The 27,767-nt window shown below is 41.5% G+C and overlaps 1 protein-coding gene across 6 annotated transcripts in view; it reads right to left on the reverse strand.

Annotated features, from left to right (window-relative positions):
• unc5a (unc-5 netrin receptor A) overlaps positions 1-23,675 on the reverse strand; it is a 260,234-nt gene extending 236,559 nt beyond the window's left edge. For 4 of the 6 annotated variants that reach the window (XM_075481124.1, XM_075481122.1, XM_075481121.1 and 1 more), the window contains exon 1: positions 23,129-23,675. In XM_075481124.1, coding sequence (XP_075337239.1) covers positions 23,129-23,222 — 94 coding nt within the window. In that variant the 5' untranslated portion in view covers positions 23,223-23,675. The remainder of the gene's footprint in view (positions 1-23,128) is intronic. The other 2 variants (XM_075481123.1, XM_075481119.1) reach the window with 1 other exon arrangement.
• Between the last annotated feature and the right edge of the window lie 4,092 nt (positions 23,676-27,767).

Here is a 27,767-nt window from a genome sequence, read left to right on the forward strand (position 1 = left end):
TTGTTTTCTGTATTCTGACACAAGATCATGTTGATTAGGTGAAGGGGGCCAGAAATGGAGCTTTCCAAGTAAAAAAAGTGACTTCTTGTTCTGAGGGGGCGGGGCTTAGATGACGTCAGCATATGACCACATAGGATTGACATGCATCCAACATGGATGACTCATACCAAGTTTGGTGCAGATTAAGCTTTTTAGGTGAAAGTTATAGCGTTTCGTTTACACTGGCGAGTACGCCAAGTTCGCCGCTTGGCCAAGCCCCCTAAACATGCTCAAAAACTCAAGTCTTCTGATAACTTTTGTGCCCCCATCCCTTAACTGCATACTGACCAAAAATGAAGTCCGTAGCTCAAAATCCCTGGGGCGTGAAAATTTTCCTGCGAGGTGTGTAAATATGAAAAATGGCCAAAATTTGCCCTTTGACCCAAAATGGCCGCCTCCTTGTACGTTTTAGAGCATACCTCCAAGAGACTTTTGTTCTTGATTTGAGGCGATCTACATACATACCGAGTTTCAGATCTCTACGACGTACGGTTCGGTCTATCTCACGTTAGGTGGCGCTATAGAGCAGTTTGGCGACGCCCACTTTCGACTCCATTAAAAACCTTTGATTTCACGCGGGGGACAATTTTGGGTAAAGTTTCAGGAGTTTTCGAATACGTTAAGGCATCCCCATTTGCGATTCCGTGCGGAAAAGAAAAAGAATCATAACAAGAACTGCAAGCAGTGATAACGGCCCTCGCAGCCAAGCGCAGCTCCGGCCTTGCGACCGCCTGACTGCCGGCACCGCCGCCCCGACGTGGTCATCGACGCCGTCCCGCGTCTCCCGCGCCCGTCCACCGGACGGAGCGTTCGACGAATCTCCCAAATCGTCTTCAGTCCACGATAGTACGACACCAGTGGCACGTGTTCAAAGTTGGAGCGATATCTCACCTTTCAGAAAGAAGTTACCGTCACTTCCTGTTTTGTGGGGGCGGGGTTTAGCGACGTCAGACATATAGCACGCCAACGTTTCAAGCGCCGCTCTGTATTGATGCACAAAAAATATGGTGCAGATCGGATGATGTCTCAAGGAGATATAACTGTTTATATTATCTAGGGGGCGCAATGGAGTCAAACTCCAATATAATCCTATTGGGCTCTTTAGATGTTAACAAAGGTCATTCATATCTAGTTTGGTGCAAATCGGATGATGCATGTGAGATTTAGAGCCGAACGTATGCAAACGGCGAGGGATTGGAATGTGCCATTAAGCCACGCCCACACTATTTTGTAGGTCCTGACAAGACGCACAGGTGTGCTGAGTTTCATGATTGTTGGTGAAAGCATGGCTTGGGGCTGATGATTTTAGATGTTCTAGGGGGCGCTGTGGAGGCATTAGGCCACGCCCATCAAATATTGGACTGCACACCTGTTGGGGGGTGAATTAGGATCGATCCCAGTGAGTTTGGTGCATCTGGGCTCAAAACTGTAGAATTTAGAGCCAAACGTATGGTAACGGCGTGATGTCTGACTTCGCCAAGCCGCCATAGCCACGTCTTCAACTGAAAACTGTTGGTGCTTTAAAGCAAGTTAGACCAACTTGTTTTCTGTATTCTGACACAAGATCATGTTGATTAGGTGAAGAGGGCCAGAAATGGAGCTTTCCACGTAAAAAAAGTGACTTCCTGTTCTGAGGGGGCGGGGCTTAGATGACGTCAGCATATGACCACATAAGATTGACATGCATCCAACATGGATGACTCATACCAAGTTTGGTGCAGATTGAACTTTTTAGGTGAAAGATATAGCGTTTCGTTTACACTGGCGAGTACGCCAAGTTCGCCGCTTGGCCAAGCCCCCTAAACATGCTCAAAAACTCAAGTCTTCTGATAACTTTTGTGCCCCCATCCCTTAACTGCATACTGACCAAAAATGAAGTCCGTAGCTCAAAATCCCTGGGGCGTGAAAATTTTCCTGCGAGGTGTGTAAATATGAAAAATGGCCAAAATTTGCCCTTTGACCCAAAATGGCCGCCTTTTTGTACGTTTTAGAGCATACCTCCAAGAGACTTTTGTTCTTGATTTGAGGCGATATACGTACATACCGAGTTTCAGATTTCTACGACATACGGTTCGGTCTATCTCACGTTAGGTGGCGCTGTAGAGCAGTTTGGCCACGCCCACTTTCGACTCCATTAAAAACATGCAGTTTCACGCGGGGGACAATTTTGGGTAAAGTTTGGTGAGTTTTCGAATACGTTCAGGCATCCCCATTTGCGATTCCGCGCGGAAAAGAAAAAGAAGCCGGAATAATAATAATAATAATAATAGTGAAATCCTACAGATACAATAGGCCTTCGCAGCGCTTAGCTGCTCGGGCCTAATAATAAGAATAGTGAAATCCTACAGATACAATAGGCCTTCGCAGCGCTTAGCTGCTCGGGCCTAAAAACATGTCCTCCTTGAATTATGACAAACTATGGAGAGACCTGAATCTTTTTTCCCCCTCAACATATCACAATGGATCTGTTGGTGCAGCTCAAGTTGCTGCCACCATTCCAGAAGCTGTAGCTACACCTCCTGTTACCCGGCATACTTCCTGTGCCATAGAAAAACAACTACTTGCACCTGGTAGCATTTAGAGAAGAGGTAAGAACACTAGCAAGGCTTAAGCATGGGTCCAAGTTGAACAGTTTCTTGGAAGTGGTATGGTAAGAAGAAACCTGATTGAAGATTTCAAGACCACAATGGCCATTTATTCAGGTGTGACTATAAGGTAGTCGTTTCTGTTCCCTCAGCAGAGCTCTGGGTTTTTTTTTTTGTCTAAATCTAAGCATTCTAGACTTAAATACTAAGAAAACCACGAAGCACCAAATTCAACATCCATCTCTCAAAAAGTCCTTCTAACTGACCTCGCAAATATTGGCGCTTTTCCACTAGTTTGCCACGGCTCGGCACAGCTCGGTTTGGTTGCGTTTCCATTACAAACGAGTATACTTCGTGCCTCCTCGACGTGGGTGGGGTCGTCGTAACACGGCTGCGCGTGTTGCTGCTCACACTGTGGCTTTTTATCGCACAGAAGGCAAGAGAAGAGAGCTAGAGAAGACTCCTGGCCGCCAGACAAAACAGTATTGAAAAGTATCGGAGAGTTTTGTTACGAGCTTCAAAAAGACGACGTTTGGAGGTAAGCTAACAGTTGCTAACGCTAGCTTTTATTATCCGCGTTATGACACTTCCAGTGACGACACTCATCGGCCAATCAGTGGAAGGCAGTCGGCTGACGTCATGTTTTAGTAACACTTCGGCCCGCTTGGAACCAGGGCTGAGGTGATACGGAAAATCGTCCCGGTTGCAGGTACGGCGTGCTAGTGGAAACACGAAATAGCGCGCCGAGCCGAGCCGAAGCGAGCTAGTGGAAAAGCTTCATCTGTTTAAAATTAGTCTGGTTGAGAGTGGTGGTGGCTCTTTTTTTTGTTTGTTTTTTTGTTGCCACCTTCAACTCAGGCTCTGATTTTATAAGTAGATTCTAGTTCTTATCTAAAGTATTCCTGGAGCTTGATGCCATAATGGGAAAAAATGACGCATTTCATCAACAATCATCACAGATGGTTCAATGAGGACAAAAAATGAGTTTTTAATAACTCTTTGATTTTATCACATTTAGACATGCCTCACATTCAAACATGTTCTCGTGGACAAATCCTGCTTCTTCCACTCCTCACTTCCTCCGATCCACAGCACTTTCACGCGTCATTATTGTCGCTAAAGCTCAACTCACATTACCATTTGTTTTAGTGAGGCAGGGAGGTGGATGATTCATTACTCTACTGTCTCAGACCTGAAAAAAACAACAACTACAGAAATACATTTTGAAGCATTTCAAAAGAACACAACCTCTTTAACCCACTTCAGTTTTTATGTGAACAACTCCAATAAGTATAATTTCAAAGCTGTATAGATAATCACAGGGAAAACAGCTTTTCACATGCAGCTGCAGAGAGAGGAAAAACACAAAAAAACATAAAAACATAAGTAGTATGCAGACGTACAGCAGCAAACTGTACATTAGACAGCTCTTCACAGCTGCAGCGCGCCACCATTGACAGCAACATAACCGGCGTGGTCGTTCATAAACTGAAAACAATTTTGCCTTGTTCTGGGATGTGCATACATTATGCACGAACCCAACACTAACCAATAAATCAGACTGCCAGCCCACATGTGATGAATGATTATGACTGTATGCCAAGAGAGTGAATCAGTTGCACCTGTAGGCCAGTGGTCATTTGTTTTGTGATCGCAAAGGGCACAATGAGCGATAGGCACCCTTTTTGTGTGAGCCCGATTTGGTTTGTCCTTTGTGCTGCTCTATCTGGCTGACCTGCCACAGCTGTATCAAAGGGAGGTTTATTGGATTTAGAGAGCGCGCTGTTGCGGTTTACGCCTACACCTTCAGCTGTAATGGGTGCTGATTGGCATTTTTTGCCTTTTAAGCCCCCTTTTCAGACACAAGATACGCAACTTTAATGGCTTCATCAGTCCGTTGAAGCAATGGCGTTCAGTCATTTCTGGAATTTCTGTTAATGTTACTTACAGATTCATTTTTGACATGTCAAAGCGACGTAGAGAGAGCAACTGCTCACGCATGATAATTGCCGCTTAAGCAAGCATGGACAGTAAATCCAGTGAGGTTTATGAATCAAGTCCTGAAAGTATTACGGTTTTCTCACAACAACGTTTTATATGAGCACAACAGTCTATTTCATTGCCAAGAACACGTGGCTGTGTAAAACATTTTGCCCTAAAAACTCATAAAGCTAACAAAAGCGGATGTGGATGACAGTAGTTGAAGGTAATTACATAAAAATAAAAAAAATCAGAAAAGGCAAGCTTCAGCTGCAGCTCAAGCACCTTTTTCTCTCATTCATTTGGCTCAAATGCTGAGAAACTAAATAAAACTCGGTTTTGCAGCTAATTATTGTAGGTTGAACACTGAACACTGAAACTTTGGACATGACTGGTATTTATTATAAGAAAATGCAACCTGTCAGTTTTTCCTGGGAAGTTGATGATATGCCAAATTAACCCAGGCCATGCATGTCTGTCTGTTAAAGCAACCGCTGCATTTCACACCTGTGCAATGTTAAAAAGAAATAAAAAAATTGGCAAAATGTTACAGAGAAAAGCACCAAGGGGTTCATTCTGACATGACACCACATTCAGCAGCCGTCCAATTAATGAAAAGCAGAGCAGGTCTGAAAGGGGCTCAAGTTACCGGTGTTCCGTCCAGTGTCTCATTTTAAGACCCGCCACCCATAGCAGTGCAGGCTAATTAGAGGAATGCAGATTAATGCTGATACTTCCAAGATCTAAAATCGATTCAGTATTTGAAGTTCAGTACTGTGTTTTGGCATAAATGTGCTTTTTATGATCAACAGGGAGCACAGCTGACAGTAACTACACGACCAGAAAAATCTGGTTTAAATCATTATCTAATAGGAGGAAATAGAAGTTCTTGTCAGTCATATGCCAACTTCTGAGCTTTAAATGAGTGAGAAGCCGCACTGAAAAGAAGAAAGGTGCTGCTGAGGTGAGACGGATTTCTTTCACTAGGTTCTTTGGTGGAGGCAAGTAACATCCATGTACAGCAGAGAATGTAGTTATAGTGACGTTTGTTACAAAAAGGCTTTTTTTTTTTTATTGCCAATACTCAAACTTACCAGCATATCCTTTGGAAATGATTTACCACATGGGAAATTAATCTCACCTTCCTAAAGTATAGGCCTATGAGCAGCCGGAGACGCTCACTGACGTGTCATTTTCTTTCCAATTACAGCTTACAGATTGACTCATTTATTCATGGCGGTACTTATTTCATACATTGTATTTCACTGGGATTTTTATTTCCATTTTGTTTAACCCTGAACTCCAAAATGAAAACAGAACTTCTACTGTGCTTGCTTGATTTCAAATACAACATTATATACCAAAAAAAAGCCCGTTTTGTTCACCGTTGTCTGATATGACGCAGATTCTATGATAATCAGTACTGTGCACGTCATACTTCACATGAACTAGTTCAAAGCTCAGTTCTCATAGATCAAAACTGAACTAGATCATATTCATTGCTCACCATTTGAAGTTTTGAACAATGTTCACAGTCCCAAAATTAGCTAGTTCATTTCAGTTTCTCACTTTTTTTTTCTTCTTCTTTAACTCCACTGAATTATTGTTCTTACATTGTATCATAGTGCAATGGAGAGCCATGGTCATTTGAGTAGATGCATGCACATTTCTGCATTTATCCGTTTTAAAACCCCAGGCAACAATTACGGAACCCCCACACTTGAGGGATATTCATCCAGAATTTTAACATAACACACAAATATGACACAACAACTTATTTTTAAACAGCTCAACATTCTGGTCCCCAGATTCTTTCGGCAATACATTAACTATATCTTACAAAGAGCATAATGAACATAAACTCTATAATTGCCAGGAGGGCAACTTGACTCCTTGCTGGACCATGAGTCATATTTTTCTGGCCCACCAGTAAGCTGCTTAAGTCAACCTCTCAAAGTGGAACTAGTGAGGGATAATTAAATAAAGTGCAGCTCTCAAAAGATCATGCCCCCCCCACCAACACCACGCAAACCCAGGACACTGCCTGAAATCTACAATGACAAAACAGACAGCTGTTGACTGGGGACGTGGCATTGAGGAGAATCAGGTCCCAACACACCAACTCATCCTGGTGCTCCCGTATCATCACAGTGACAGGGCTTGCAGCCCCAGAACTGAGACGTAGGAAGAGGGGACTAACAATAATGTTCCATTCATCAGAGCGCCACACCCTGCCTCTGCTGCAATAGGAAAACATAACTGTAATGAAAATCCTATTGATCTGAGTTGCTTCCTTTCAGATAAATTGTACTGGTTTCTAAGCCTTTCGGTGTTTGGAAGGCAAATGAAAAAGAAAGAAAAAAAAAGAAAGAAAAAGAATGAAACCCTTGGGACATCATTGTCAATGCTCCATCATGACAGGCAGACCTTAGATCAGTTTTAGCTACAGGTGAAGCCTTCTGTAAAAGTGAAAACAAGATTTTTTACAGTTCCAGATGATGACAAACTAATCAGTTATTGTAGTCAATGAGTAAACTGGCCATAGAAGTTTGTCGCATAGCAAATAACCCACTTAGATTTAATATCCTTCTTTTAAATTGCTATAATTTGTAGGCTTTGTCAATGTGATTTATCATAAAAAAGAAGTAATTTTCATTATCAAATTTACTGGGGAATGTATTTTTGGTAGAAACCGGAAAATCTAAATCTACTTGCATAATTTTTAAGACAGAGGGGGCTTTGTGGTTAGAGATTATCTCCCCCATCAACACCTCCGCAGAGATGTCCTTGATCAAGAAGCAGCTTAATGGAAGCAGTTCCTGGTTTACCCTCTGTGTGCACCCCTTTGCTGCAATGCCAACATGCATGTCTCAGAGGAGAAAGCAATAAAAGCACATTTCAAAGCTGTAATGCTCATGTCAGTAAACTGGTTAGTTAGCACCCAGTTGTCTAGTCTGAGGTCTCAGAAACATTATGATGGAAATTTTTTTAAATTTCTGCCTCCATCACCCCTGCCAGCGGTCACGAGAGACAGAAAAAGACAAAGAAAACCATTTTCGAGTACCATCACAGAGCCTGTTATGTGGTCCCAAAGGACACTTTTGCAGAGCCAACATGCATGAGGAAACAAGACAGAGTGTGGATAACCATCTTACCCATGTGGAGTCTTCCTGCATTTCTAAATTAAAGATAGGGAGATAGCACAGCTGTAATCTCTGCATGGGATCTCCATTCACTGGTGAACTAAAGGGACGTAAGGGAAATAAATCATCCCAGCACCTCTGGGGTCAAGGGTTTATTTAATGAAGTCATATCAGTGATGCCTGAACCCTTCTGCTATCATCAGGTAGAGTTTATATCCAGAGGGGGCTTTTGAAGTTCAATAATACACGAACTGCTACAAAAGGCGCTGTATTTCTTATCACAATTACTGAAAATCTGTTCTGTAGATTTTTTAAAGACTCCCGAGTTTCTATATAACATAACTTTACAGCCAGTTATCATTTCATTCTTCCTGCTCTTAAAACAGACGTCTAGTTCATTCTGAGTGTCTTCGTGCAAAATTACTTTGAATGTTAGCATATCAGCATTATTAAATTCATAAGCTACATTTCCAAAAGAGAAGATGATGCAACATGCCAATCATTTGAAACAAATAAAACATCACATCAAATAACAAAACAAATCCCATGCCAGCAACATTAAAGAAATGAAAAACAGTTGGTGGAACACCTCATAGTCACATTTAAGAACAGGTCAGGAAACATGGCTGCATGTAAAAGCAAGATGGTCCCTTATCACAAGCAAAGATGAGGAGGGGTGAAAAACCGAGGATAAAGGGTAGAAAAAAAGATGCAGATAATATGGCAATGTCATCATCGCTGTTAAAATAGTTCAAACAGACCAGACTGAAAACCAGAGCTGACTGGCTGTGATGTTTCAGCTCTATGGCACCACTGGAATAAATACTGGAACACTTTTTGACATTAAGCAACAAGAAAACCGTTCCGAACAGTCAGAAGAATCAAAAAATTTTAAATTGTTCTTGTAAAATGTGTTTAAGAGGAGAGGGATCATCCAACTTGTTACACACACACACACATCATCAGTGACGGTACTCTGATACATCAGGGCACATGACATACCTATTTGTATTCGTATCATACATGTCGACAGGTTTTTTTTTTTTTTAATAAAAAGGGAGGCCCTTATTTATTCAATCAAAGCAATGATAAACCTCATTCTGCCTGCAGAGTATTATAACAGGATGGCTCCAAATAGTAAAAGTCTGCAGTCCAGATCCGTCCAACTTTGACTTTAGAAACATTATGAAATTAAAACTCGGACCAAGATGGGTCCAATATGTTTAACATCCTATGTCAAGCAAAAAAAAGATTCCCTTCCCCTGGATGAATCATAAAAAAGATTGTTAATCGACCATAAGCTGCTAAACCATCATTGCCCCCCCCCACTGGGTAAAAAGATTTAACTGAAAAATGGTGAATAACAAAATGTGTGGATGGGGACTCGTGGACGCAGTTCTGTTTCTATAAACACATCATCAACAGGGTAACAAATTTGAGGTGACAGAATTAAATCTATTGTATTTGACGGGGTACTTGAATCTTTATAGATAAAGAAAAAGAAGCAAAAGAAAATCTAAATCGACCAACACATAATTTGACGTGTGTGTGTGTGTGCGAGAGACTGATAAAGAAAGACAAACAGACGGCTCACACCCTCACATGTGTCTAAGGGTGACTCATTCATAGTAATACAGAGCAATAAAGCCATCAGTGAAAATAAGAGACTAAGCCAGAATTTGAGGATAAACTGACATAGGAGCTTTAATGACAAAAACCCGGCATGCAAGGGAATTAAGCAGGGTATTAAACTAAACCTGTGGGACTCTGCGGCTTTGTTAGGGAATCTTTAACAAAAGGACCAGCATACATGCTATGACCAAACAAACAGGGAGAGAGGAGATAGAACATAAAAAACAACATTCTTTCAATATTCTTTTGATTCATAAGATCTGCAGAGCTTTTTGAAAATACATGTTAATAAACATCTTTCTTTAACTCTTCATTTTGTCAAAGCCACCGGCAGAGGAGCGAAGTATTGTCTATCATGAAACTGAGGGGAATGCGTTTCCTGGCTCATGTTTTGACTCCACGTGTCATAAGAACAGAGATTTAGTGTGACAATGCCGTTGTCAAGGGTTATCCGTCTGCAGTGCAATGCAGAAACATGGCACATACTGCTTTCTCACACAGTTCCCCAGGTCTTAAATTAACAACGTTGAAAAATAGCATTACTGAGAAATGAGATTTCTTTCAGAGGACCTACACCAGAGACTACATTAACTCTTATGAATCAGCGCTGAATGGAAACAGTGCCAATTTACCTGAGGCAGAAGAATGCTGAATTCGAGTCCTTCCTGCAGAGGCTGAGCTTCGGCAGCACATTTTTGCTCACGCTTTTCTCCTGTTTGGGGCTGTACGTCCCCGTTTGGGATGACGACAGTGCACAGAAATGAGAAGAAAAAAAGTGCAGATAAGCTCGTCTTTTAATCCGATCCAACTTCGATCCAACAGCTGATTGGATGCCAAAATTACCACCAAAAATGGGATGGGACCACCAAAAACAGCGGTTTGATGAAACAATTGTGAAACACATTCAGTGAGCCTTTTCAAAGCAACTAGGGTTAAATGAAGATCATGCCAATTCACTAACTCATTTTATTGTTGGCAGCAATTAACAAAAAAAATGCCATTTTAAGACTGATTACTGGTAGGATATAGCAATTCTGTATCTGATCAAAGCTAATTCATAAGAAAGTCATTAATGGTACAGAAATACAGCTCAGTCAATTTAATTGATTTATTGTAATAGCCACAGAAAAATGGCTAATTACGTTTCATAACAATTAATCTTGTTGTTATTCAGCATATGGCTTTGTTTTGTTAGCACAATCACCCTTTAAACGTACCCTCATGAATTATACATCTGATTCCTGCTTCACTTTACAATTTTACCAGCTTCATATGTTTAAAAAACAGTTGTATGTGTGTGAATGTGTTTGTGGGTTTGTGTATACCTTTGTGTGTTTGCTGTGCTATCTGCTCAGCAAGTTCCTGCTTCTTCTTCTTTCTTTTTTTTAGCTGAAGGAACTGCCAGCTAAGCTTGAAGCGCACCACCCTATAATCGTTCTTCATTTCATATCTGTCATGACACTTCTATAAATCTACAGCTGCTGTCACCAACCACATCCTGCAACCCTAATGGGGTCACTCTATTTTTTTCCTCTCTGTATCTCATACAACCAGCCTTTGTTCCTCAAAGCACAATCTGGAGATGCCATTAGTCGGGAGGAAGACAGTGATGCTTAGTGACAGCAAACGACTCCTCTGGTCAAGAGTGCGCCCCGGAGTCATCAGAGTGTCACACACACTCCTCTACTTTGACTGAACGCAGTCTCAGCTCCCCAAGTTCACCTTTGTTGTAGCCATCCAAAAAGGAGGGAGCTAATTGTATGACAGGGGTCAGGGTGGGCAGTGCCCACGACAGCCCAGGTTGTGCTACTGCCAGGCGATCTTGTCAAACACGTCGTAGAAGAATCCGACAAAAAAAAAAAAAAAAAAATTGGGCAGGAGTGGGAGGTTCTCATTTTGCTGCGAGCGGCAGTTTTATTTTGTCTGTGTTACCTTCATGACTGTTGCCATCGCATTTAGGGCCGAGCTAAAAAAAACATGCAGAAATTCCAAAAGCGGCTGGGTTGGATGATAAGAGAGAAGCTACATGGCCTGTTTAGAGCTGATAACTTAAGACTCAGCATAAATCAAACACCTTCTGGCGATTCAAATATTCCGTACAGTGGGGCATCATTTGCTGAGAAGGGACAGAGGAATTCACAGTAAGAAAGTATCATGCCTCAGTGCCCCGAAATGAAATGTTGCAAACTTGTCAAATTGTATCTTCTAAGTGAAAAGCTTATGCTGTAATTTATCAACTTTACTACGTACCACACAGCATTCATTTGATAAAACTAAGCTGCATTAAATCCAGCATCTTCCATCGACTTCCACCGCAAATTTTGAGTGATGTGAACAAATTTAATGCCACCTAAAAGAATGAATGGAGTGTTGTCTTTGCTCCCAGATAGTGGTTCAGTTGAGCATGTGGTAACAACAGCACAGCCACGCTATAGGCAGTTAATGGGTTTACCAGGTTGCTTCATGCTTGTGGGACCTTAGACCCTGCTGTTTGCTTTAGGCGCTGGCAATTTCCAAGAGGCTGTGGGAAGCTCCCTGCATCAGTGTTGGCTTAGCGCAAAATGGCAGCCTGTTATAGAAGATGGGCAAAGATAAGGCTTTAATTTATACTGGGGAGAAAAAGAAAAAAAAAAGGTCTACCCATATATCTCAGCCAAAACGTGCCATTTGGCTCAAAGCTGAAAATGTTTGTATTTTAATGACAATTTGAAGTCTGATGTGTTATTTCACTGGGATAAAGCTGACAGGGTGGATCGGACAAAGAAAACATCTCCAAATGATCTTCTCTCTGTAGCCTCTCAGCTCCCTGCAATGAAAAGAGCTAAGGTATGCCACTGATTAATAAAAAAGAATCTGAAAGGTAAAACAAGGTTGATGGAAAGAAAAGCTGAAAGCTGCAAAGGCAAGAAAAAGAAAAAAAAAAGCTTTAGAAATCTTAGAAATGTTATCCAAGGGAAACAGGTACTTTTTTTTTTTCTAAAACATAGGACTGATTTGTTTCATATTTTCTTCTTGATCCTTTGAACACAAGTTTGGACAAAGCTTCTTTTACAAATCTGGACGGGGGCTTGAAGACTTCTGTAGCAAAGTGCACAAAGATAAAAGTTTTTTTTTTTTCTGAAACTAGAAAATTATTCACTTAAAAAACAGATTACTCTGCCCGTCTTTGTAATCGTTGGAATTTCACAGCTTCTGCTATAAAAATAAAGAAATATCAAAGGAAAAAAGGTTTAACAAAGACATTTCAACATTGCGAAGGAGCCAGAGAAGTTATTATTCAATCATTACACTGGTGAAAAGTAAAGCCGTATGCAGCGCATGTTGCAGACCAAGAAGTTAGAAAATAAGCCAAATTGCGTTGAGCTCTGTAATGTGTTCAGTCTGAAACCAATCTGCCTGGGTTTCCAGTTGTGTAATTTGAAAACCAGAAATATGGTTTTAAATAACTGAGTGTGGACAGTCATAGTGGCTCTTCCATCACACACTGTGGGGGTGACTTAGAGATGTGGTCTTATTTGTTGCTCTGGGAAGTTGTGAAAAATAGCAAATATGGTGACTCATAAGAGCACTTGAGATTTCAACTGAGGAGCAGCAGCCACAAAGGGAAAGGTCTAACACATAGTAACGTCTTTATTCTCAGAAACATGAGCTGACGACAGACACTATAAAAACTTACTGCAAAAAAGTGGAATACAAAGATTCATTCGAATTACGCATACAGTACAAAGCACAGCAGCACCGTAAATATTTCAATGCAAAACTTATGTGACAACAAGCTGAAATATTCTTTAATCTGATAATGACAGCTGACAGTTCCTTTATATTTTTGCTTTACCTAAATTTGTGTTGGTATTAATAAAAACATTTTTTTTAAAAGAAGGTAATACCAGCCAAGACTTTAGCGATACATTTAACAAGCCCAGCAACAAGGTAGAGAAGGGCTAATAAATAACTTTCCTTTCCTTTTTTGTTCTCTCCGTAACTCTTTCCCCTTGCACTGTAATTCATTATTTCCTACGGTTTCCTTTCTAGATGCTAATAAGGACTCAGAGGGGTAATAAGACCCTAAGAAGGGTGCTGCCCAGTGTACACCCCGAAACTCTCCAGAGAGAGACTGCTCTTTGTGGATTAATGTGTCTTTATGAGGCTGTCGTGACTGGAAGAGATTAAGGGGCCCTGCCCCCTCAACAGTTTGGCCTAGTGGGGCCCTCGGTGCCACGAGGTCTGGACTGGAGGAACATGTCACACCAAAACCTCTGCAGACTATCCAACTGTTAGACTAGAATAATTACAACAAAATGAGTCAATTATGCCAGAAGTTAAAACACTTTAAATACACAGATGGGAACACAGTTGCTTTAATTACCCACAGAAAAGTCAACATCTAGTGTTTCTAGTGATCTAACAAAGGGTGTAGGAGCAGGTCTATGTGAAATGCTTCAGTTCAGATGAGGGCATGTGCCGACTTCTGATTGTACAGATTAAGGCTGATATTTTTCTGTTTGCTTTAAATAAAAGTGGAGCTCGGTGAAGGACCTTTCAAACTGAAACGCCTAGAATTAAAATTCCAAAGAGTGAGTGAGTCATAACTGTCCTCCCTCTATATTTTTATTAGCGAGGCCAACATCTTGTGCAAAGCACGAATATATTTCCAATTGAAAATAAAGAACAACGCATTCTGCTGATTTCTGACCTGACACTAAGATTTGAAGAAAACATTTCAGAGACCAAACAGCTGCACCTCCCCTCCGACTGACTACTGTTCTCAAACTAAGATTTCCAACATTTTGCAGATAGTGATTTGAAACAGATGTGACACAGTAATGGCGATTAAACCTTTATGCGATTCCTGTTCGGTGCAAGCTGGAACGTCAAAATGTAGCTAATGGTAGCTAATAATTACACCAAATCCACGAACCCCCCAACTCCCAATCCAAGTGATAAGGTTTTCAGTTTGCGTCAGATAGATCCCAGCTGACTTTTTTTTTAGCTCCAATTACTGTGTCAAATCTAGAATAATTGAGATGAATAACACTCTACAGTGTCCTCAGCTTATGAGTGATGAAATATTTGGAAATAAGATACTTTGATTGTGAAATAAAGCATGGAGGGAGTCATTAGAGGAGCTGTTACCAATATCACATGAACAGAGCGTTGTGAGAGGTCAGCACACTTTCAATGATTACTTTAAATTGCACGCCAACTCACATCCATGAAATGACAGTTACATTAAACAAATAACTCCTTATAGTCTAATCTATTGGACAGCAGATGTCTACCCACCCAAACTGCATGTTAAGCAAATTAACTAAATGAACAACCTGTACGAGGCTTTGCTGTTTCTATGAAATGTGTGGAACATGGCCAACCCCTGAAAGAAGCAATGGTAAAAATACAATCAATAATCTGCAAAAGCACATTCAAATCTAAAAACAGCAAGCCAGAAAATACAAGCTATTCAGTGTCCAATTAAACTAAAGTAGCATCTGTTAGGCTAGAGAGGAGACAATTTTTTTTTATTTGTTTATTTTATTTATTTATTTTTTACAGGAAAGGCTTGAGCACCAGCTGCATTGTATCTTCTCTCCACCCACATAAAAAGTTCAGTCTGCCTTCAACATATATCTTCCAAGATGACTACGCTCAGCTTTCTTAACCCATGACCTGTGCACTTAATGATGAGCATATCAACTTACCGTATACAAGCCTGAAGCAGTTAATTAAAAAAGAATGAGATGGAGTGCAGGCTCCTTTTGCATGCATGTCTGACTGGTTTTCCTAACGGGTAATGCTTTTTATCCTTCATAACTACGGGATCTACCAGCACAGTAGCATTTGCAGCTTTATAGGTTGGAATCCATGCAAACAAAACTGTTTGTCGCTGTCAGTGACAGCCAAGAGCCACCCTTGAATAGACAAGAGGTGTCAATCCCCAACTAAAGCAGACTAACTGCAAAAACGTTTGCAGTTTTTAGACACGACTTCCACTGAAATCACAGAAAGTGTAATAACTCTTGCTGTGTATAAAATATATTGCTGGGACAGTGCAACCACAGATGTGGGTGAGAGCAAGCAGCCCACTCTGGTCTGCTTTTTATTTGCCGATTCGACTGCCTACACTAAAGTTCATGGTTTTCTTTTCATGCTTGCTGTGCTTAATTTTCCCTCTGTTTCTTTAACGAGATCCTGAAATTGAGCTGGTTAGTAAATTCAGTGTTGATAATAAATAACATGTCGTTTCACTGCAACATGAACAACATCTTATAATTACAAATATCCACTGAAAAACTATTCATATTAGCGGCATCTCTTAATTTACACTGTGGTTCCCTTAGGCTTGAGCAAACATTTATCAGTGTCGGTTTTTAGAAGGATTATGGTGGGATGTTCTCTCCAAGACAAAGGTACATATTGGAGCTCGTTGCCTGCCAACTTGTAACTGAGTAAATCCAGTGTGGGTATCTTCTAACTCAGTAATGTGGATACAGTTGAGCAAGCAAAGCCAACCAAATGGCATAAGAAGGCAGAGGACTCTGTATGATTACATGATGAACAGTGTAAGATTTTACCATAAAGAAACAACTTTAAGTGGCTCTTGGTTCCCCAGGATTAGGTCCTCCAAACAAATTAATTAGTTTTCTGCTCATTATGTTTTGATGGGACTAGTCGGTAAACAGAAAACAGAAAACATTTTGTGTTTAGATTCACCATTTGCAAACTTTTGATATTCTAAAGATTATAACCTAATAATATCTAATATTCCAATCACATGTGCATATGTGAGCCAGCACCTTTGATGCAAAGGGACTACCATGCTTGCAAAAGTTGCAAATATGCAACTAAATATTAGTTGCATACAAAACAATGATGGACGCTTCAGTTCAGGCTATAAACCAGACTGATCTATACAAACCAAAATTAGATATATCCCTGAACCAGTGTACGTCATCTTTTTAGTTGTATACATAGTCTAGGCATCTTAAATCCCATTCATTATTAGCTGTGCCTGAAACATACAACAAAACCAACTAAAAATATCACCAAAGCACAGGCACTCTGCATTCGCCTTTTCAGATTCAAGCATTGGTGACACGAAACTGCAGTTATAAAAACACACTTTGATACAACATAAATGCATTGTCAGTATGTATTTAAATAAAAATTAAAAGTCGGAAACAAGCCCGTAGCAAGCTGTAAAAAACGCTGCATAAAGCCTAAAGTAGGTGCGTTGTCGTGATTAATTCTATAGTAGACTTAAATGTGTTTTCAGTGAGCCTCATGCTCCTGATGGCCTTGCCAAGAAAAACTGCTGCTTAGCTTTGAGCTTTGAATCTGTAATATTTAAACCTCATTTCACATGGGAAATAGTTTGTTTGGGGGGGTGGGAGGGGGCGACACAACAACAGGGGACCTACATGGATCAGAGAGGCTGTTCTCTCACTGCCACACACAGAGTGGATAATAAATGGTTCATTTTTTCCCGGAATCAACTTATGTGGCGTAAATCTCAGAATTATTTAGAGATGACTTCAGGTAGGAGTGTAAAAAGAACACCAGAAGACGCAGATGTGACCCGATCCGTGAGTTTGTTTCTTCGTAATCGAATAGAGGGAAAGGTCTCACTAAAGACTTCAGAAATGTTATATCAATAGTGAATTATTAAAAAGCTTAACTTCTAAATCTAACAAAGCATACCATTATACAACATGCTGTCTGAACCCGAATGTGCTACAAAAGTCACTGCTCTGTTGTCTCAGTTGAATAGCTTGCCTAGGGCACTGGTGCCTGGACACATACACATAATTAGGAAAGGTCACTGAGCCTCCTGTCTTGTCAACAAAACCACCTCAAGATGACAAATTCTGGCTCAACCTGAGCCAGACCTCCCTCAGATACCCTTGCCAATCAAGCGCCAGCAAGGCTGTCTGGCCTTAGGTGATTTCTAATTATGCCTTTTACATGCCGTGCTAAATAGGGGAAAGCATAACAATGAGCCATACATTTGGGTGATGGTGTGTAGCTGGGCCAAAGTATAATTTTGTTGGTCATTTTGGAGATAGAGAGAGAGAGAGAGAGAGAGAGAGAGAGAGAGAGAGAGAGAGAGAGGGGGGAGAAAAATAGCAAATGTGAAGAAAAATTCAGTTTCTACTCTGAGAAAATTTGCTCTGTAAGAAGATGTGGAAATATACACCTTTTAGTTAAGAGTTGTATGCAGTTATTTGGTTATTTTTAGAAAAAAAAAAATAACTTTGTTCATACATTTGGAGAGTGAGGCTTTTTTCAAATTCATTTGGGCACTGGAGACCTTTTCCTGCTGCTCCTTCACAGTCATACCCTTTTCCTTCCTGCCTGCCAACTGTGTAGTTTGACCAAAACATTTTCTTGGTTTTCTCAGTCTTCTTTTGTTAACTAATTTAGTTTTTACTAAATTCCAATTTATCTAGAAAAATCGAGGCCTCAAGAATCAATAAAATTCTGAGACTTTACATGTCGAAAGGTGTCCAAACATTAGCACACACACAAGAATTATGTTGATTCTGTTCCTTTCTGTTCATATTTTGTTAGTAGGGGATGAAGACTTTTGCACACAAATGCACCAGCCACAAACACACACAAGATCTGAAATAAATACAATGATAGTTTAAAAAATAAGTAAATATTTCAAAAATGAAAAAAAAATAAAAGCGATCAAATAATTTAAACAGCATTGCACATCAAATAAGCTTCACAGCATCTCAGAGCTTCCTTCTCATTGCATGCTCCTCACACGTTCCATCCAGTCCACTGTATGATGAAGTGGAAATGGCTTTCACATCGCTCCCTGGTGGCCTTACTAAGGAACTATTAATCTATGGCTCTCCATATTGCATTCAGATCTGCCTTCCCCAGCCACCACCAGGCCTGATGTAAAGGCCAAGAGAGGGCCCAGAGGACTGGACCGGCTCTTATTATGAGCTGCACCAAGACACCTCTGGGCTTCTAAGCACTTCCTCTGACAGTGACTGATGGCCAATTAACCATTTGGAGAAGAGTATCGATCACTTGGAGAACAGGAAGGACCTGAAAACATCTCCTTACACACCACTATTCTCACTGTACAATGTGAGCAGCCAGGCAGAACATCATTCATAATGAAAACAAACACAAAAAGCATAATCCCTCAATAATGAATCACAAGGCTAATCCCTAATTGAAGAGTTTTTGACATCTGCCACTCACCCACCCACACTGACTTGCCTCGACCCCCTGCATTTATTCTCCCTCTGGTGATCTCAGTAATGTGAAATCTCTACAGACAGCTCTTTAAAAAAAATCCCACAAATCTACTTGTTTAAAGCACAAGATAAGAGATGATAGTATCTCATTACTGAAGAAGGCTTCTAGTATCACGATGAACACTTAAAAACACGCTGAGTCTACGTGAAAACTATTTTGTCTAATTAATTTTTGCTGTCAATCAGCTTGGTGAAGACTCCTTTTCAATGTGGTGTACCAATTAAACCTGTCAGTTCATTGGTTAACAAACAGTCAGCCAAGTCAAGACCCCAAGAATCAGAGAAAGAAAACTGCAAAACACTCTTTTGGCAGCACCAGTATTCTATACTGTGACTGACCTCCGGGATTCAGCATCAACCTTCATATGTCCTATGTTTTCTTTGATTTTTTTTTGCTGAGTTGATTTATGTATTTTTTTCCTTTGCAAGAGAACCCAGTGGCGTCCAAGGCTGAATGTCAGCTCTCTGCATGTTCTTTTTCTCCATGACAGTGTAAGTGAGAGGGAGAGAGAAGACCCTGGAAAGAGAACATTCGATTAAACCCTCCATCGAAAGACCGGGAACTCAGCTCAACCAGCGCACCTCAACTTCTCACCGGTGACCTTTGTACAAGATGGTTGGCAGCAACAAAAACACAACAGCATAGACTGAGGTTGCTATCCCTGTAACTGTGACCTTCCATGAAGCGAGACATAGGGTAATCTCATCCCACATCAGAGGTGAGTTTTATGGTACCTAACTAAAAAAGCACAAATTGTGACTGTGGTGTGCTGCGTTTGCGGCACTGAGCCTTACCTTCATCCTCTAAGCGCTTTTCACACGGACCTGAATCATAGAAATGGGGTAATTGAAACAAAAGGGCAGAGTATGACAGAGATGTAGTGCCTTCGCAGAGCCTCTGTACAGACTGCAGAAAATAACACCTAACTCCTCCCCTCCGCAAGGTTCATCCTCCCTACGTCCTCGGCAAAGCATGTGTCCTTCCTTTACTTTTCAAGACGGCCATTTGCAAATGATAAGTGCAGGTATGTGGCCTTCTGAGAGATAAGGCACCTGGACATTTGTCACCAAGCGGAGCGTGCTCCTTCCCCGTTTAAAGCTGACCCATGTTGACATACACTGTTTACCTACTGTTCGTTTATTCTGAACCATTATCTCTGTCTTCATTAATCACTGCAACACAAACACAGGAAATTACTTTGCGGGGCTTGGACAGGAAATAGATTAACTCAAGTCATCGGCATTCCTTCCTCCTAGAATATAAAAATGCAGTATTTGATTAACTGTGTCCAGCAAATAAGCAACTCAACTCATGTCATGGTGATGCTGTCCATTTCAAAATTTGTAAGCAAGCATAAAATTCATAACAAGCACTTTCTGCACCCGAGGAGCGAAAGTGTTTCTTTTGAGTGTGTAATTGCCTCTTTGCAAGATACATCCTGCATATGTACATCATGTAAATTTGCCGGTTGAATATCAGCAGTTGAGAAACTAAATAGTTTTCAGTAAAACTTGCTTGCTCCACTGTTCCAAGTCTGCGCCGTTGCCTGCTTTATTTGAATTAATCTCCAATGACTAGAGGGAACAGAAACTCTTTCTGGATGTAAATTATCATTCTTCTGTAAAAGACCATATCCCTGCACACGGCGACCATTTCCCATGCATTAGCTATGGGACAAAAATGAAGTGATTTTAAATTCCTTTGACCAGAAGGCAATTTTCCCCAATAAATTATGCTAATTTTGGCTTTTGCTCTCCTTATCGCATTCTTTAGCGAGTCAATGAGGAGAGACTAAATTGGCTGTGAGAAAGACAACTCTGGGATGATTCACATTAGAAAGATGAGAGAAGTCGAGCAAAAGCATCTCTCATATTACTGTAATAAGAAACAGGAACTCGCAAATTACTGCATTATGCAATAGATTTCTACTTGTTGTCATTTAATGGCCATCCCCTTGCATCATCACAAGATTGCTCCGAGGTGGCTGTTCACACGAGTAGAAAGGTGCCTGATACCAAATCCCATGTTCCCTCAATGAACCAGACAACAATTGCTTGGCAACGCTCCCAATGGGCAGAGGGAAAAGCAAACAGAAAAAGATGGATTTTTATTTTCTCCGCTCAGATAGTTCGGTTTTGATCTTTTCTGAAGGGAGCAACACAAAAGTAAGAACAAGCAACAGACCAAAGTTTAAACAAATGGAAAACAACAGCAGCAACAGGAGATGAGACACACACACAGCAGAAATACATGTATGCATGCTGAAAACATCAAGTGGCATGGACACACAGGCATAGTAGAACAGTTCTCTGTTCCGGAGGCTCAAAGCTGAAAGTGTACCATTCTGCCAGATCCCTCACAGCACGCTGAAAGGGAAAGTGCTCGGCCAGCTCAAACCTAAATTGACAGGCTTACCTTTATTACTGACTGAGTTATGTTTCCCTGAAAAAAGAAAAAGAAAAAAAACAGCTTTGATACCGACAAATGCCGAGTCAGTAGCTTGGCTCCCTACAGTGGATGGCTTGACTGATCTCGGATGAGACCGTCCCAACCCTGATGCAGAAAGAATTGGCTCCCATATTACCCTCCAATCCATGTCTGCAACTCACTTTGTTCAATAAAAGAAGCCTCTAAGCCGCGATGGGATCGTTTTAAGGATGCTCGTACTGGCCAAATGAAATAAGAAGGGGTCTGAAAGGAATACTGAGACATAAGACAGAGGCCACTATGAGAATCTCAACAGTGTGCCCCGTATTTCTCATTTACCTGATATATTCTATTTGGTGTCAGGGCAGGGTTGTGAGCCTATTCCAGCAACAGGAAGAGAAACACCCAGTGCGGAATGCTCCAGTCCATCACAGAGCGAACAAAGAAAGAGTATGCCACCTTTGGGAACTAAGAGTTTTATTATTAATCTAACTACACGTGCAGGTTTTGTGGGAGAAAACCAAATGAAGACGGCTGGAAAAACGCGACCTCTTCACCAAAAGGAAACACCACCCCACCCGCGTAACCAAGCAACCCAATCAAGACGCATCAACTCCAACATGCATCACAAAAATGACCTGTACCACCACAGTGCTGCTTACTTTGCTTGATATACGAGGTCCCTCGAGCATGACTGTTTGTTTAATCCTAACATATTTATAATTATACACTAATTAATGCAAGCAAAAGGCCCACTTAATTCATCATCACAGTGTCCTGGAGCAGGAGACACAATTACACCAACTTTTCACATGTTTGCCTTCTGTCTAAAGCAAAGTCAACCAGTTGGAAACAACACGAGGCAAATGATGTGTGGAATTCTCGCATGGTGGATACTAACCAGCATCTTCCAGCTGTGTGGCACTGTGATGATACTTAGCATCAGACAGAATGTGTAGCCGGTGTTATCAAAATAGTCGACTGCACTGATCTTTTTTTAGTAGGTTGGTTTGATTGTTTTCTCTTTTTAACTAACTGGGTGTTTCTAGTTTTTTGGCCAGAGATGTTTTGTTGTTTTATTTAGTGTCATTTCCAACTTTTATGAGGGAATGTTCTTCTAATACCACGTTATAAATGTCGTCACTGAGACAAACTTCTCTCCAGTGCACTTGGGCTCACCTCAGCACCAGTGATTGTTTTGTACATCAGAGCACATTTGCATGCAATCTGGAGAGTCTGGCCAGGAGGCCGGCTACATCATAAAATGTAACTCATCAGTGCAAGTAGCTCGTCTACCAACTCAGTAAAGCTGTCACCATACTGCAAATGCAGCAGGAATGAGTCCTAGCCGGGGAGAGACGTGGAGTTAAATGATCCTGTTTGCAGCCAGCAGAGGACCCGGTGAGATGCACGAATACGAGCCGTGAACATGCACGCTTTGCTCGGTCTACTACACCTCCACAGTTCCAACTTTTATGGCCAAGATTGTCCTGGAGGCGTTACTGGGGGTTGTTTATGTGACAGTTTGAAGGGAGCGTAATTTTTACCGAGCACTGCTTTATGTTGTTTTGGAGCCCTTCTGTTTAAGCAACCCCTATGCCGCAGGTTTGCGTCTTACAAGCCGGTGTAGCAGTCACGGTAGCGGCTTATTTTTAAATTAATAAAAATAAAAAAAATGCTCCAAACTTCCAAGTCTTTATCAAAATACACAAAAATAGCAACATATCACGTAGCTGGAGAATAACACTCGAGGTCTGCCTCAAGTTTTCACCTTGAAAGACGCCAGACTCCTCCGTGTAACCTTGTGGGTGCAGGCTAATTGACGAGTGATACGGCTAGCAAATTATAGAACAATAACGACTGCCAACAACGTGCTCCGTCACGAGCTCCGGCATTTCGACAAAAAAAACAACAACACACACACACACACACACACACAAACACAAGCAAACAACTTGTCGCGCGCAGTCTTTCTTTTGGTCACAACTGTTCTCTTCCCCGAACCCACAAAATAACAGTACAGTAAACTAAAATAATATAACTCACCACCTGCGCACGTGAAGCCAGCACACACGAGCCAGAGCCCAAGGAGCGCAGCGCTGAACCTACAGCGGACAAAGGGGCCCACAACTAAGGGCATCTTCGTGGTTTTTAATCACCCAAGTTTTAAAAGGCAGAGGAGCTGAGATAAAACTGTGGCACACAGGTCTTCTTCGGGTCCGGAGAGTGTCCTCTGTTGCACTTAACGCCTTTTTTTCACAACGCCCAAGTGTTTTCCTCAGCACATTTCCTCCTGCCGTGCAGTGGCCATCAGTATCCCGCTCGCGCGTCTCCGTTGCTCAGAACAACGCATCACAGGTGTGGTGAATAAGCTGCTGCCTTGCACGCCGCCGCGGGTTTACTGTAGACTGTACTGTATTTGTCCAAAGCCGCTATCCGTTCACAACTCTCCCTCTGTCACTGGGCCGAGGAGGGAGGCAGTTCTTGCCGGTTCTTGTCACTTTGCAGCCCTCGTGCGAAAGACAAGCTTCTCCAAATGCGAAAATGGTAAGAATTGGCATCGGAGCACAGAACATCTGCTTGCACAGCAATGCTGGAGTGCTGAGAGTCAGGGAAGGTATACGCTGCGATAAGCAGAGGGGCAAAACCAGGAGCGGACTCCGCTTGTTGGCTGGGATTGGAGCGTCCTGTGCACGCACCGCTGCTCTCCTGTTTCTCAGGGAAACATTTCCATATCACTAGTAAGCACAAATAACCACACACTGGGAGAGCACGACAGAATGGATTTTATTTCACCCGGACTCTTGCAAGTGTGCTTTTCATATCCTCTGCCTTGCATGAAAATGATGGATATGTCATTCAACCCTGTATGATGGGAATCATGTCGCTGCTTTGCATACAAATTCACACAAATCACATCTGCATGTCATTGAGTTTCAGTTAAACATGCCTTTAGTTTGTCTTGGGGGGTTTTGTGTGCCTGCTGCGGCACATCAGTGACAGACAAACACAGACGAAGAAGCGTGAGGATTAGCGCTGCTCCCACGAGAGTGTACACCTGTCAGCAAACTCAAACCTGAGTGTGACTTATACTCCAGATAGCTTTTCCTCATTTTCTGTGGGTGTCAGTGGAGTGATTATCAGGCTGTTCGGCCATGCCTTTTACAACGCTGCCCAGAAATCGACAGCAGATTATTAATCCACTTTAAAAAGGGGGAGGGTTGTGTCTTTGTTTATCCATTTTTTTCCACACCCACATGTAGTCAGCAGAATAATAAATAACAGCACAGAGCTGGACCACTGTCTTACCAGCTAATTATGGGGCTCATGTAGATGGATGGTTCCTTAGATAGAGCTCAGCTATAGCAGCCTACAAACTCATTAAGCTCCCTCTCTGTCCAGCATAAAGGTCAAAGTCGCAGTCAGAATGACAGACGTGCACATGCAGAGACGCGCAGCCTCACAGCCATTTAGTCCACATTCAAACCCTCACAGGCATGGCGCATGTGAAGGAGTAAGAAAGGCAGATGCAAGGCTGCCAAATGGAAGGGAATGACTCAGCCTTGGTCACTTGTGAGGTTGCTTGTTATGATCTTTCTCATACTGCTAATCTGCCTTGAGTCCTGTCAGGCAACAGAAGCTGAGGAGTGTCTCTTCCATCCCCTGAATGTGCCTCTTTTTCTGAACAAGCAGCCAAGCTACATGCATTTCAAATGAGGAGCTGAGGATATGTACATACATAGTCAGTGATGTTATCTTCTCACAGGGAGGAAGCCGTGCTTCAGCCGTTTGAAAGAATTTTCAAGCGTGTGTTTTCTTGCTGTGGCGTGTGTTTGCTGAGTTAAAACAGGGCATAACCTCTTCCACAGTCCTCTGGCCACAGCATCTTCCTCCTCTGCTTCCTCAATCAGGCTGCAATGAGCAATCACAGCTCTTTTGGGAGTTGACACATTCAGTTGTTCATCGATCTGTGGCGTTGTAATTAATTTTCTCTCCGTCATTGGCTTGAGTTACAATATCCTGAGACTTGAAGCAGCTTGGTCTCCTGCAATCAATTCCAAAACCTAGACGGAACCATCATTTCTTTTGTGGCGTCTTGAATGAGTCACAGCAGCGACGACCCAAAGAGACCGTGTTCAATGACCTGACAAGGAAATACACGACATGTATTTGTGTTCCTGTGTGTTCTCACATAAACTTCACAATTAACCCCCCCACCACAAAGACAACTGATTCTCTTGGTCGATGTGTATCGATCCAAAGAAGGTGTCCAGCATGAAATTAATATTATTTATTGTTTACAAACATCCCAGTAAGTCCCATGAGGGGGATGCCGTGCAGGGAACGGCCGTCTGCATTCCAGCACAGGCTTGTGGAGCAGGAGAGAGGGTGTATCAACTTCCATCATGACCACAGCTTCACAGCCTATTGTTTTGTTTATATCAAATTAAATCGCAATGCTACTCCAGAGAGATGTAATTGACCACAGTCTTAGATTAAATGACTGTAAAGATCTTAATAAGCCACTAGTAGATTGCATGTTAGATTGCAAAGCACTTATGAGGATGCAGTCCAGTGGGAATGAAATTGAGGTTCAGATGTGCAGGTTGCAGCATTTTTGCTATTAATCACATGCAAAATAACTGTATGACGATCAATAGTGTATCAGTTTAATTAAACATTATTGATATGGGGTTAGGGAAATTAATTAAAAGCCAAATGAGTTCCAGTGATGTCAAGAGAATGTATCTTACTTTAATATCATAACATCCCCAGTGGGTCTTTGAAACATTTAGTGGATTATAATGAATATAGGTGACCAAGTCCTCCGCCCTTAAAGCGCATTTTATCTTTTAGTCCAGTAAGAGCTATCATTATCACTACATTAGTAGCACAACTCCCAATTATTGTATCTGCTGAAGCTTTTACTCTCCTAGTAAAAATGTTATGATCCGGACATGCAACGCGTAGCTGTTACTTTGTTTAATTAAATGATTTCACACAAGTGCATATACACTAAGAGATCGCATCGCATGTTTGAGTGAAGAGCAGAACCAAATGAGGTGGAGAGATGGAGAGTTTTAAAAACAGAGAGGAAGAAAGTGGAGAGAAGGGCGACGGAGGGGGAAGGGAGATGAAGGAGCCTACTGAAGGTCTCTCATTTCAGCAGCACAGACTGCTGATGAAGCTGAACTTCCAATATCCCGCCACTTCAGCTCTGATGATTTCTCAATTTTACAGATATGGCCCGAGAATATGATTTGATGAAAATGTAAAATGAGATAACCACCAAATCATATGAAATGGGCTGCATTTTAATTCACGACTATAAATCAAAAGCAGACACTCTAGAAATTAAAGTTGATTTTGTGTTTTGGAATGAGAGCATGGTACTCCCGACTCGGAGGAATCAAGGGTGTCCCATCGTTGCCTGAGATTAAGATTTTCTTTCATGCAGATTCTTCACATTCTTTGCAGGTTCAAGAGCTTGACTGCTGAAAGCGGTCCGGGGAATGCTGGAGCGTGGACTTGTTTCAAAAGGGAGCTCAAACAATTTATTCATAGAATGTGTTTCCATCCCAAATAGATTCCCCTAATCTAAAACACTGCATGAGTGTTTGGAAATATATGATGATTTCATTTTCTCTCAGTCTCAGGGTCATAAATAAATTTACATTCTGTCAGCGAAATGAACTAACTGGCTTGTAATTCATCAAATCCACTGCTTAGCTCTTAAACAGTTCAACACATGGTCACCTAATTTTTTAGAGTTGCTTTACAGTTGTGTGGTGCAGGAGGGAAAAGGTACACTGGCGCCCATAAACCAATGAACTACAGAGGGGATATAGAGAAATTAAATGAACCATTCAAGCGGACTTATACATAATGTGCTCCAGCTTGAATCAAATCGTAGAAAAAGCTGAGGGAAAACTAAGGTATCTAATTATGTTCAAATGAGGTTTGATTCACTCAGAAAAGAGTATAAAGTGAGGAGGAGCGCTCCTTCTCCACTTGAAGTGTTTTTTTTTATTAAATCAAACATCTGTGAGGCTGAAAAATAGCAAAAGTATGACTCTACTGGATCCTTTTCAAAAGACAATGGGTGACAGTAAAAAGTGTCAAACTGAACCGTTTCCCCCCTCCACCCTTCATCTACATTTCATTATTCCCCCCCAAAAAAGTTTCCTGACCTGTGCTTCCTGGACCAACATTCTCTTGTTGCTTTGAAGGTCGCATTGTGCAAGCATGCATGGGAGAGGAGACTTTGAATGATGTTGAAAGTTTTATGGCTGCCCGCTTTTGTTTCAGTTCCTGTGAAAGCTGCTGGTTTAGGAGAACCTCACCTACTGTACAGCCGCTGAGCTCGACGGCGTAGGAGTAACCCAGAGGCTAGTCACACTTTACAAATGAGGAACTTCACTTTGAAATGTTTCAGCACTCGAAACACATCACCTACAATGTATTTCTAAAGAATAAGAAAAGAAGTGCTTCGTATAAATTCATGGCCGAAAGCTTGAAGGTCCCGTCACTTGTAAGTTCCATAATATGTTTTCTGCTTCTTTCCATTTAGCCACTTTCTATTCAGATTTACTCTAAAGCATCCTTTATGAATTACATAGATATAGTGCTGTGTAGCAGTACCAGAGCGTAAGAATACATGTTTGCTTAACTACCTCCAACCCTG

Source organism: Odontesthes bonariensis, chromosome 13, assembly GCF_027942865.1.
Source record: "Odontesthes bonariensis isolate fOdoBon6 chromosome 13, fOdoBon6.hap1, whole genome shotgun sequence".
Lineage (NCBI taxonomy): Eukaryota > Metazoa > Chordata > Actinopteri > Atheriniformes > Atherinopsidae > Odontesthes > Odontesthes bonariensis.